Consider the following 12,652-nt stretch of genomic DNA (forward strand, 5'->3'; position numbering starts at 1 on the left):
TCTCACTCTTATTATCTGCAGAAAATTCTCGTGTTTCCTGGGACGTGGCTGATACCATAACAAGTTATTAATTTCAATTTATGCTTAACATTGAAAAGCAGCATCTTATTTGCTGAACTTCCAATTCTGGGCAAAACTTGTATCCTAGCAAGATCTAAACTGAGGGACAAATAACAGGGGAAGTGTCAGCAGTGTGAGACTGTAAGGGCCAGTGATTTCCAAAAAGTGACAGTTAATGGTCCATATGGTTTCTCCAGTAATGTTAATGTATGCAGCAGGATAATGGCTAAAGTTTTTTCTGGCATAAATTATGCAAAGATTCTGTGGCCTAAAAACTTTGGTCAGTGCAACCTCATATCTCCATAACTTTTTTCCGTGGGCTAAGAGTCACTAGAGCCTATTAAAAATAAGATATGATTATTTCAGGAGTCTTGTTGGCCATGATTTTACTCCAAGGTGGTATACTGAATTATCAATTAATGATAAGATGTATTTGATGCTATTTTATGTCCCCAAATTCACCAAAATCAGATAGCCTGAGTTATTATGGCATAGTCACAAAATACCAAGCAGCTAACTTGATAGCAAGACCCTATTTCACTTAAAGAATAATTTTCTTCTGCTCACTGATGTGTCACCCAAAGCAACCCAATTTTACCCACTCAGCACTGAGGCTCACCCTTTGTCACGGTGATTTGAACTGTAGGAGTAAGAGGCCCCACAGGGTCTAGAGCTCTGCTGGAGTGGTCCTTCCTGTGAAAAGCCAGAGACCCCCTAGTCTAGACTAAAATTGATGGTCCATGGAGTTACTTCCAGAAGGTAGGTATACATTATTCTTCCCTTCCTTTCTTCAGCAAACATTTCTTGAGAATCCATTCTATGCCAAGGCTCTGTTCTGGGTATCTCAATCTTTCATTTTTCAGAAATTAGAAATGTTAACCAATCTGTGATGGAACTTTGCAGGACAGTTCTTCCATTCTTTTGACTTTGAAGTTTTTGATGTCCGGCCAGGCTCTGACCCCAAGAAGACAGATGCTACAATGTTGGTGAAAAATCGTAGGCTGGTGGTCACCAGGTAAATACATTTGCAAACACTGCCTTTGGGGAATCCCTTTGTGCCTTTCAGGGTCTCCAATATTGTTAGGACAAGGTCATACAAGCTCCTTTGAGGTGATTGGGCCTCCTCTCAGGATGAGTGTCCAGAAGCTAGGGCCCAGACTACTTCATTCCTCTAAGGGCAAAAGAACTTGAAAGGCAGATTCCCTCTACTCCACTCCCACCCCTTCCCAGACTTCTGGGGACCAATATGTCACATCCCTTAACAAGAACAGTCACCTTTCAAGGTAGCCAGCCCCAAACATCTCAAGAGTCTAATAGTCTAGGGCCCTAGAGATGGCAAACTCTGTGTAGAATATGACCACAGCTTCCTCAGGTCCCCAAATCACTATGCACAATCTGGCCTGGGAGAATCTTATTCCTTCACTCTATAGGCCAAATAATCCAGCCAGTCTTAGGCTAAAAACTCCACGTTACACTCTCAACCATTTTCTGTACTTTGTTTCTAGTTTTAGCAAAGATCTCCTTCTCCTTTCCCCTCTCTACCATTACCACCTCCCACCCCAATTGGGAATACAGTGAGAAAGGCTAGACTTACAAGGGAAGAGTGAAGTTCAGAACATGCCAAAAAACAAAGTACAAGAAATCATAGTGCTGAAAAGTTATGTGACTATGTAAATTAAGTAATTAGCTATTTAAATTACTATGTGACTAGTAAATTGACTTGTCAGGTACACTCTTCCTAATTAACACTAGCTTCTTTCTCCCCACGGGAATGTGAGTCTGGCCATCACAGCCTCCTGGCCTCCTTCCTATTTTGGTTAGAAGTCATTCCAAACAATATACATTTACCTTATGGTCCCCACTTCCCAATGATGTCTTGCTACCAGTTGATCTCTGCTCACCTTTCAGCATGCCTTTACTAGCTAGATGACAGGATTCAAATTAGTACTGCATCCCTAGCTAATTAATAGATCATAATTATGCCTTGCTGGCCACACAGCCACTGTTGCTAAATCAAGTCTGATGCCTAGATTATGACAAGCCTTTCCATTATCAGTTTTACCCTTAAGTTCACCAGAAAACCCCATCTCTTCTCATGCCTTCTTTGATCTTTACAATGTAGGAGCTTTGATCTAGTCCAAGAAAGAAGGAATTTCAAAATTAGCTAACCAGCAAGCATTTGTTGGATGTCTTCTGTGTGCAGTGCTCTGGACTAGGAATTGAGAAAGCTCCTAAGGAGGTGGGGGCAGCTAGGTAGCACAGCGAATAGAACACCGGGCCTAGAGTTAGGAAGACCTGAGTTCAAACGTGCCCTCGGATAGTTACAAGCTGTGTAATCCTGGGCAAGTCACTTACCTCTGTTTGCCTCAGTTTCCTTATCTGTAAAATGAGCTGGAGAAGAAAATGGCAAACTGCTTTAGTATCTTTGCCTAGAAAACTCCAAATGGGCCCACAAAGAGTCGGATAAGACTGAAACAAATGAACAGCAACAACTGGGGAGAAGTGACAAGTCACAGGAGAGAAGAGCATCTCCCTTTCCTCAAAAATAACAACGAAACACCAAAAAGAAACAAAACTACCTGAAACCATTAAAAGAATGTTTTTAGGGAAAAAAGGTGATAAAATAAAAGTTTCAAAACAATGAAAACATATTATGAATTAAAAGAAGCTGAAAACAACATCTCCAGAAGAAAAATATGCTAGAAAAAAGAAACACAGCAACAAAAGTACCCAGAACAAGCTAGAATCTCTTAAAGACATGATATAATGAATAGTATAGACACTGAAGGAGTTCATGTATATGGGAAATTAGCAAAAATACAACAAAATTAGATAAAAAGAACTGTCTGATCATAAATTTAGGCCTATAATTGTAACTCTAAAATTAAGACCTTAGCTTCCATCTAGTCCAAACCCTCATTTTACATATGAAGAAACTGAGCCCCAGAGGGAAACCAAGGCCAAGAGAGGTTAAGTGACTTGTCCAAGCTCACCCAGGTAGCAAGGGGGCAGGCCTGGAATTTGAACCAAGACTGGGAGTTGAATCAAAATCCTCTTACTCTAAATGTAATCTCTTTTCAAGTACACCAAAGAATGTCAAGACATGATGGAAAAAGTTTAGGAATTTAGAAATCTCCATGGCAAATATAAGCAAAACAACAGGCTCAGTGAAAAATATAGTTATTTAATTTGAGGTCAGGATGAATGAAATATCAGATGAAGCAAAAAAAAAAAAGGGCTCAGAAAATGACGGAAAAGGATTTGGAATCAATGTAGACAAAAGTGACATCTGTAGAACAGAGTAAGAAGGGAGAATATTTAAGAACTATTGGCCTTCCCAAAAGCTGTGAAGAAGAGACTGACTCATCACTATATTTCGGGAAATCATTAAAAATTTCCCATAAATATTTAAAAAGTACAAATTTCAAATCAAAAAAATTTACAGGACGCCAACAAGGGTGAACCCGAAAATCCAAGCTTCAAGCTTATAATTACAAGGAGACAATATAAACAGTCAAGAAAAAAAGACATTATGCATCTGAAATTACCAATTCATGTTGTAAAATATTGTCCCCAAAGTTATCAAGTCAAGAAAAACAAGAAACACAAATATAGAAGAAGCTTGACTTTCATGTTCCAAAATATGAAATGTAGGACTTTGTCCCCAAATCAATTTCCCTGAAAAAGCTAAGGATTCTTTTAAGAGAAAAAAATGTGATCATTTTAAGTCTACATGAATTTGATGAATTTATGATGGGATGGCACAAACATAGATCAGCTTTTGAGATTAAAAACCAACAAAACTACTAGCTATGTGACCTTGGGCACTTAACCCCAATTGCCCTGAAAAAAAAGAATTAAAAACCAACAAAACTACAGAATTAGAAATGAATCATTAAAAATTAATGGGTAATTTACAAATCTGATTACACTAGTTACAACTATTTGCTATGTCAAAATTTTCTTATGTATATGGAAATTAAAAACTACAGTAGTATTATTTTGGTTAACAACCACGTGGCAAATAGGTTTGAGAGAAGGAAAATAGAGAAAAAGGGAGCAGAGGAATAAGTTGGTTTTGGATATGACTGAATACTCAAATGATAGAGAAAAAAGAGCAGGTTAATATGGGAAAAGGGCTGGAAGTAATACCAGAATGGCAATCCTATAGCAAACAAGGTATGGGGGAATAATGAAGAAACTGAGTGTTTGTGAAAGATAGTTTTGCAACTTATAGTTGTATAAAATATAGGAACTTTTTTGCATTGTGTATGCATGTGTTAAGGTTGGGGAAGGATTCATTTATTTAAAATAAGAAAGATTACATTCTCTTTTCTCAAAAATGAGTTAATTCAATAGAGTAAGATAGAAGATAAGTCAATTTGAACAGTTACAACCTTCAATTTGATTGAACAAAGTCCTACTTCAAAGTCACATAATGGTATAGAGATAGCCCAGAGTTCTCTAAGGTTATGCCAGTGGAGAATTACATTCGGCAAGTACAGGTCTATAAAGGACGTGATTAAGAACATCCAAATCAAATCTAAAAATCTTTTATTTTTTAAAAGTTTTGTTGAGGTTTTGTTTGTTTTTTTTTATGCCCCAGTCACTGCCCAGTATATCATCTCCACCCTCTGACATTGAACGCTCCCTTGTAATAAAGAAACATGGTTAAGCAAAACCAATCAAGAAGCTGTTGGGAGGGTGGGGTTAGTGGATAGAGCCCTGGACTTGGAGACAAGGAAGACCTGAGTTCAAATCTTACCTCAGACACTTATTAGCTGTGTGACCCCAGACAAGTGAATTAACCTCACTCAGCCTCAGTTTCTTCATCTGTCAAGTGAGGATAATAATAGCACCTACTCTGCAAGGTTTTTGTGAGGATCAGATGAGATAATACTTGTTATATGCTTTGCAAAATCAAAAGCTCTATATAAGGGTTGGCTGTTATTATTTTAGGGTTATTTTCCTTTCCATTACTATAGTCTGTGTAAATTAGCAGTTCTCAAACTTTTTGACTTCAGGACTACTCTACACTCTGACAAATTATTGAGGATCACAAAGAGCTTTTATTTATATGGCTTATATCTATATTTACTGTATTAGGATAAAACTAAGTTTTAAAAATATTTATTAATTCATTTAAAATAACAAGACCATTACATATTGTCATAAATAATATATTTGATGAAAATAACCATAATTTCCGAAACAAAAACAATTTAGTGAAAAAAGTGGTATTGTTTTACTATTTTTTGCAAATTGTTTTAATGTTTGACTTAATAGAAGACAGCTGCATGCTCATATTTGCTTCTGCATTCCATCTATTGCAACATGTTGTTTTGTTTGAAGAAATATGAAGAAAATTTGGCCTGAGATAGGTGGTCAGAAAAGAGAGGAATGTTTTAATAGGCAAAGGACATTTTAGCATTATTGTGAAAATAGTTTTGATCTCATTGACTTCCTGAAAGAGTCTCGGAGATCCCTGGGAGTCTACAGACTGTATTTTGGAAAACCGCTAGGTAAATTCTTATCTTGGTTCTTCCTACTTCATTCTGCTTAATTTCCTGCAAATTTCCCCAAATATTTCTGAAGTTCCTCATATTTATGGTTTCTCATTTTGCAACAGTATTCAACATCATCTGTATACCACAATTTGTTCAGACATTTTAGAATCAAGAAGTATCTACCTTGTTTCCAGTTCTTTGGTACCACAAAATGCGCTGCTATGAATATTTTTTTTGTTTCTGTTTTTTTACTTCCTTGGGATTGTTGTAGAAAGGATATGAATATTTTGGCAACCTTTCTTGCATAATTCCAAATTTGACATATACTTTAATTCTTGTTGACTTCAATGCAAATCTGAGGATAGGAGAAGACAGTGAAAAAATAACATGGTTCGGCAGTAGTAAATGAGAGAGCTAATGGCATATAGACTATACAAAAGCATCACCTATATATCTTGAATATTTTTTCAAGAAGAAAATTGGGAGACAATACACGTGATGAACGCCAAGTAACAGCATAAAAAGGAAATTGATTACATTCTAATGGGCTATAAATGACTAATCACTTATGTGGTAGTCATTTCTGAATTAGCCATCTATGTATAATCAGATCACTAGCTTGTTAGAGGAATGATAAAAATCGCTATCAAACTAGAAGAAGAAAAATGAGACAAAGATATATCCATCAGTTGAACCAACTCCAATCTGATCTAGTTAAATAATTTCTTGTTGCTGAAAAATGGCAAATGGATAAAAGAACAGGACTATTTACATGGATATGTTTACATCTACGTGGACCATTCATATTTCTTGAGAAAGTTTAACTAATGAAAATCAATTATCACAATGAGGCCCAAAATTCTGAAAACCTCATCAAGAAAACTCTTGATTTCATTCCAAGCAGAAAACTATGGAACCCAAGAACAATACCAATTTAGAGTGTAAACTCATTCACATTTGGTTTTGTCTCTGCAAAGTCTAGCACAATGCTTTGCACACAGTAGGTGCTTAATAAATATTTGTTGTATTGAATTGTAACATCTTGCAGAGGAGGAAGATGGATGATTGTGAACAGTATCTTTTCATAAGACAGCAAGAAGTAATGAAAAAAAAATTAAAAGGAAGTTTGGTGAGATAACCAAGAAAATAATCCTCAGGATATTTAAGAATGAAACTGGAAAGAGGATAATAAACATAAGAAAAAAAGGGGAAAAATCTTTCAAGATTTTAAAAACAAATATCTTTTCATCTTCGATGACAGTGGAGATGTTATATTTGAACTCTAACATCACAATCCCTTATAGATTTGAGTTGGGAGGATAGGCTAAAATTTATAAAGCTTTAGGTAATGCCTTAAACTCTGGAATTACAGTGATGACTTCAGAAAAACATGAATTTAAAATAGACAGCATTAAGAGAATAGCTCAAAAGGTTGCTATGTCATAGTCTGACCAACTGATATTCTGATCCATTTGGTTATTTTTATTCAATTTGTTAAGCCAAGCTCTTTTAAGTGGCCATAGATCTCATTGAAGGATACCTATTGACTCCTGGAGCTGACAGCTGAAGCTCATTCTCTTCCAAAGCCTGGGAACCAAGGGCTGCCCTCACCACCACATCCCATAAAAGTGATGTTCAAGTAAGTGAAGAATTTAGAGATGTGGGAAATATAGTCTTCTAAAACTATCTATGAGCTACTTGTGGTTGGATCTTCCAGACAGCCTTCCAAGTCTTAGGATAAAGATTACAATTCTTTGATTTTACCAGTGCCAGAAGGCAAGCAGCTCTGCTACATATCATACAGGTTAAAATTTCAGAACATGCAATGATACAAGTGGATTTTCATTACACAGTCTCCAGAATATTCTCACACTCATCAAAAATATTGTATGTAGCAACAAAAGAAACCATGATAAGGGACTTTGAAAGTGGTCGTATTAAAAATGAATTATTTGGGACAGTGAAGAAAGACATTTCGCTGAGTGTATACAGAAAAATTTGAGCTCTCAGTCTTCCCCTGACCCTTTGCCAGAAGCTGAGGAAGAATTACAGTAAAGTGAGATTAATGAGGTCTGAGCTGATGTTGGTATGGCCACTAAGTATTCAACACTACAGGGAGTAACATTCCCTATTCCTACAGAAGCTCTTTGGGCTTTGGAAAAATTGAATAATAGCTCAACTATGTGCAATTGGAAAAACATGTAAAAATTAAAATATAATTTAGCCAACATGTTAAATACAGTGCTAAAAAACTTGCCAAAAGGGACTCTAAAAGATTCAGCATGTTATCCTTTTTTCCTACTATGTAAACATCCCCATAAGGAGGTAATTTTAATTCTATGGGTTTTGTTCACTCATTGCCTGGGTGTACATGCAGTATAAGAGAAAGGATGCTTTGTTCTTGCTCTAAGAGTCCTCTGCTACAAGTTATAGTAAGAAAACTACAGATGGATGTAATTAGAAAGATTGAATTAGATAATGGAGATGAATTAACAGCAGACTTCCTTTGCAAAATGTCTCCAAACAACATGTCCATAAGCATAATTTTGCTTTAAAGGACCTGAAGGAAAAAGAGGAATGAGAAAGCTAATTAGGGGTCCAGTTGAAACTGAAGCCACTACTGACTAAACTCTATTACCTACACTGATAATGCTAAGTATTGTAAGATCAGCTTTTTTTTGAGGGGGGAAGGCAGGGCAATTGGGGTTAAGTGACTTGCCCAAGGTCACACAGCTAGTAAGTGCATCAAGTGTCTAAGGCCAGATTTGAACTCAGCTCCTCCTGACTCCAGGGCCAGTGCTCTATTCACTGCACCACCTAGCTGCCCCAAGATCAGCTTTAAAAGCCCAGGTTTTTTAGTATGAGACAACTGAAATCATTATACATGAAGGCAGATTGTTCAGAAAAAAATTCAATAAAAAACCAATATCACATCTTACCTGCAACAACACAAACCCTAAAACAACTTTCTTTTTTCATCTTAAAGCTAAAACATTTTAGGTAATATTTTAGGACATTATTTCATATAGTGACACAATCCATTTTTGTTAGTCTCAGAATTTCCCATAATCCTCAAAACTGTACACAATATGGCTAACTCTAGGTATTCTTAATGACATAAAGAAAGACCATTCTTTCTCCTAATACTTCCCCTCCCAAGACAGGCTAATCTGTCTAACTGGACCTTCAGTTACATTTTTAAACTTTAACAAAAGCAGGAAGTATGTGCATTGTTTAACGAATTTGTTGAGGTGAGAGTTATTTTCCTTTCTGAAAACATCATTTCTGCCTGGTAGGTGGTAATGAGTATATATTCACTTTGGGGACGAATATTAGCCCCTAAAGAAATCTAGGGTGCTTGAAGTCGACTATTCAAAACATCTTTTAAACTCTCGAAGCAGTCTGGGATTTCTACTTGAATTTGTTCTTTTGTTAACAACATTGATGTTGTACCAGATTTTTTGACTTTGAAAATATGAAATATATTTAGTAATTTTCAGCAATGCATGATTGCTACTCTCACTTTGGAAATGTAAGTTTAAACCTCTTTGGAACAATTAAAAAAATTTTCTCAAAACTGATTAAGTTACTCCCTTCCTCAGGTCAAATGCTTATAATCCCAGACTGAGTTTAAAGTTAATGTCATCAAATCAAAGCTGATAACGACCAACTGAAATGTTGAGAAAGAATAATTTTAATGCTGGGTTTTTCTATGGAAAAAAACATAAATTCACATAGGATAGTCATAATTCAATTTGTAATTCTTAAGCATGCTAAGTAATTTGCATTGCTACTGCACTGGTTAGCACACAGCAAAGATGGATTATAAGTTTGTTTTACAAAATAAAATCTGTGGCCATTAATAAGACACAAAGTGAGTTGTTACTGTAGTTGCAACCATAATTTTCAGTCAAGAGGAATGACTGGTTACGAAGTAGCCTATTATGCTTCTATAAAATTATTTATACTAGCTCCACATGGACAGTCAAACATGAAAATGAATGGATACTCCTGAACATACATAGATATAATATCAAGGAGTCTTGAGATAATTTTTATTAGTTGTGATTGTTGAAAATAGGAAATGCATGTTTCTATAGCATAACCATATGTTTAGGGTAGTATTACCACAAATACAAATACCTAACAATTTACATAGCAACAAAGAATTACATTCCTCTTATGAAAGTTTTATAAGTATTTTTATTAGTTCTAATTTCTCTTAAAAAAAAGAATGCAGTATTTAAGTCTCAATGTAGTCAGCATCATGTCATCTTGAAATAGAAGCAGTAGAAAGAGATTGTCTTCTAGATGAAATTCCTCTTTCATTTAACCTTTCTTCTTCCATGACAGTGTTCACAGTTAATAGAGAAACATTGCTCATGGAGAATGAGCTGGGACCAACATTTAATAGGAGTAAGAGAGGGAGCTGGGCTGTATTTTAGAATTTGTGCAGCATCTTCAGTGAACCTAAGCTGCTCCCTGATACACAACTCCATAATTTTTAATGCCAATATCCTCCTGGTGATGACGTGTGGTTTCAAAGAGTGGAGCACCACAATCGTAAAATAATGAAAATTGCTGTCAGTGGGAAGATTCATGATGATGGCAAGTAGGCGTCAGGATGTTACTAGTGGTGACTTGTACATAAGAAGTAGCCCAAGTGATGCCATTCAGAGAAAATATGATCAGAAAATGAGGTGGGCCAGTCATATTACAAGAGTGAGAGATGACCGATGGACAGCCTGAATTCTCCAGTGATAGCCACAGAATGTTAAAAGACCTCATAGAAGACCTGAAGGATATTGGACATTCTCTATAGAGAACTTCTAGAAGGAAATGAAATGAACAAGAATTCTACAAAAATAAATTATGGTCTCCACTATTGGGGGTGAAGATTCCACATTGAAACAAGGCAATTGTAGTATGCTTAATATGCCATTGACTTGAGGGAATATCAGCATTACACATCTGTGCGCCTATTAGCTTAACAACTAAATTTATGAAAAAAGATTTTGAGCTTCAGAATTAGCTATATTTTAAATATTATATTAATGCCCTTTGTTTTTACATCACAGAATGAACTCTTTCTTCAGAGAACAACTAAACAAATAATATAACAATAGAATGAGAAATTAACCATGAGAAATTAAAAATATAAAGAGTACTCAAAAATGCAGAAAGATGTCTGAAGGGAAGTAAAGAAAGCAGAACCAAAACCACAACATATATAGTAATTACAACTGTGTAAATAATACGAAAATAACAGAAACAAAATATGAAAAAATATACAGAAGGAAAAAAGTTCAGAAAAAGGCACAAATAGGACATTTTTGTTACTATCTTATTAATATAACTCTTAAAAACAAACTTTGACAGAAGCTAATAGTTTCATGTATAATCTTTTTTATTCTTATTTTTACATTTAAATGTTTATCTTTTTAATGTTTTGCTAATTTAATATTAATTAATTTAATATTAGTTAATATTAATGCAAAAACATCTTTGAAGGGAAATAAGAGAAGAAAGTAGTCCTTATTCTTGAAAAGCTAGGGAGCTAGCTAGGGAGACCAGATCAGTATATATAAAATAACTAGAGAATAATTATAATTATCAGTCAAAATAGTAACAGATACAAAAAGTTATAAAATTTGTATTAACTACAGTAAGGAACATGGAGTGTGGAAACCATTGCAGTTTGTTGTTGAGTAGTTTTTCAGTTGTGTCTGACTCTTTATGACCCCATTTGGGTTTTTACTGGCAAAGATACTTGAGTGGTTTGCTATTTCCTTCTCCAGCTCATTTGATAGATGAGGAAACTGAGGCAAACAGGGTTAAGTGACTTGCCCAGGGTCACACAGCTAGTGAGTGTCTGAGCCTGGATTTGAACTCAGGAAGATGAGTCCTCCTGACTCCAGGCCCAGCACTTTATTCACTGTGCCACCTAGTTGCACTATTACAGTGGTGTAGCATTAAACAAATAAGACTTTCCTTGGATTCTATGTAGGTCCTGAAAGGAAATAATGAATATGTATTGGAATGAAGAAGGAGATAGGCTAGCATCCTAGGGTTTTTGAGCCTCCACTAGCTACGCCCACTAACTCACAGACTTGGGTGGGTGAAGAGAAAACTACTATACTCATGCATGGCTGGGGATTCACCTTTCTTGGGTGGCTTATAATTAATATACTTCTCCTTCTAGGGGCTCACAGAAAGACTATAGAAAGGACCCCTGGCTGGGCAGTGATGTTTCCTGCTGGTTTGTGCATAACAATGCTGACGGGCTGATTGATGGCATCTACACTGACTACATCATCCCCAGCATATTCTAACTCCGATATTTGGGAAAATCTTTTATTCTCCTTAATGAGTTTATTGTTCTGATCACATAAGAGTCACCTCTTAGCATTTGTACTTGAGCTTAAATGGGAAGAAAAGTATCTTCAGCCTATGGGATGGGGCTGGATGGAGCAATGGTCAGCAGTCCAATATGTACACATGCCTTCTGACCTCACTCCATTCTACTTTTAAAATTAGGTTTCTCCCTGATCTCTTTCTAATTCTGTTATGTAATTACAATTGATATTTTGTGTGCCTCATTAAACAATAGTTTTATTCTGCTTCTCAGCTGTGTATATTTAGGGAATGGGGGAGTGGTTATGGGGAAGATTGACATCTGAAGAGCCAAAGACAACCCATAAATGGAACTTTAAAGGTAGAGCTTCAGACATAGCAAAGCTGGAAGGAAGGAAAGAAGGAGACAGGAAAGAGAATGGAAGGGCTACCAGAAGTCAGAAAGGCAAGGTACCTGGGACCTACCCTCCCAAAGGGTCAGCATCTTTATATTCATGGAGCCATCAAAATTGATTGTCTAGGGACTGGTGAGAGTTTAAAAAAAATCAGACTTGTCCAGCAACTGCCCTCTTTTCCTATCATCTCTGAATCCTCTCTGTTGTTTTTTTTTTAAATGGCTACTTCAATAACTGCATTCTCCCTGCTCCAAGGGAAAATGAATGGGTATGGAATTCCAACAAATCCCTCTCAAAAGTGGGTTTCTAGGGGCAAAAAAATGATTTCAAGGTGTT

General features: G+C 36.0%; 1 protein-coding gene across 2 annotated transcripts in view; it reads left to right on the forward strand.

The window, feature by feature from the left end:
* ITIH1 (inter-alpha-trypsin inhibitor heavy chain 1) overlaps positions 1–12,189 on the forward strand; it is a 35,248-nt gene extending 23,059 nt beyond the window's left edge. The window contains exons 21-22 of one of the 2 annotated variants that reach the window (XM_036739725.1): positions 964–1,075; positions 7,067–7,195. In XM_036739725.1, the coding sequence (XP_036595620.1) occupies positions 964–1,075; positions 7,067–7,100 (146 nt within the window). In that variant the 3' untranslated portion in view covers positions 7,101–7,195. Of the gene's footprint in view, positions 1–963; positions 1,076–7,066; positions 7,196–11,769 lie in introns of those variants that run through there. The other variant, XM_036739723.1, reaches the window with a different exon arrangement.
* Positions 12,190–12,652: the final 463 nt, after the last annotated feature.

Source organism: Trichosurus vulpecula, chromosome 9, assembly GCF_011100635.1.
Source record: "Trichosurus vulpecula isolate mTriVul1 chromosome 9, mTriVul1.pri, whole genome shotgun sequence".
Classification (NCBI taxonomy): Eukaryota; Metazoa; Chordata; class Mammalia; order Diprotodontia; family Phalangeridae; genus Trichosurus; species Trichosurus vulpecula.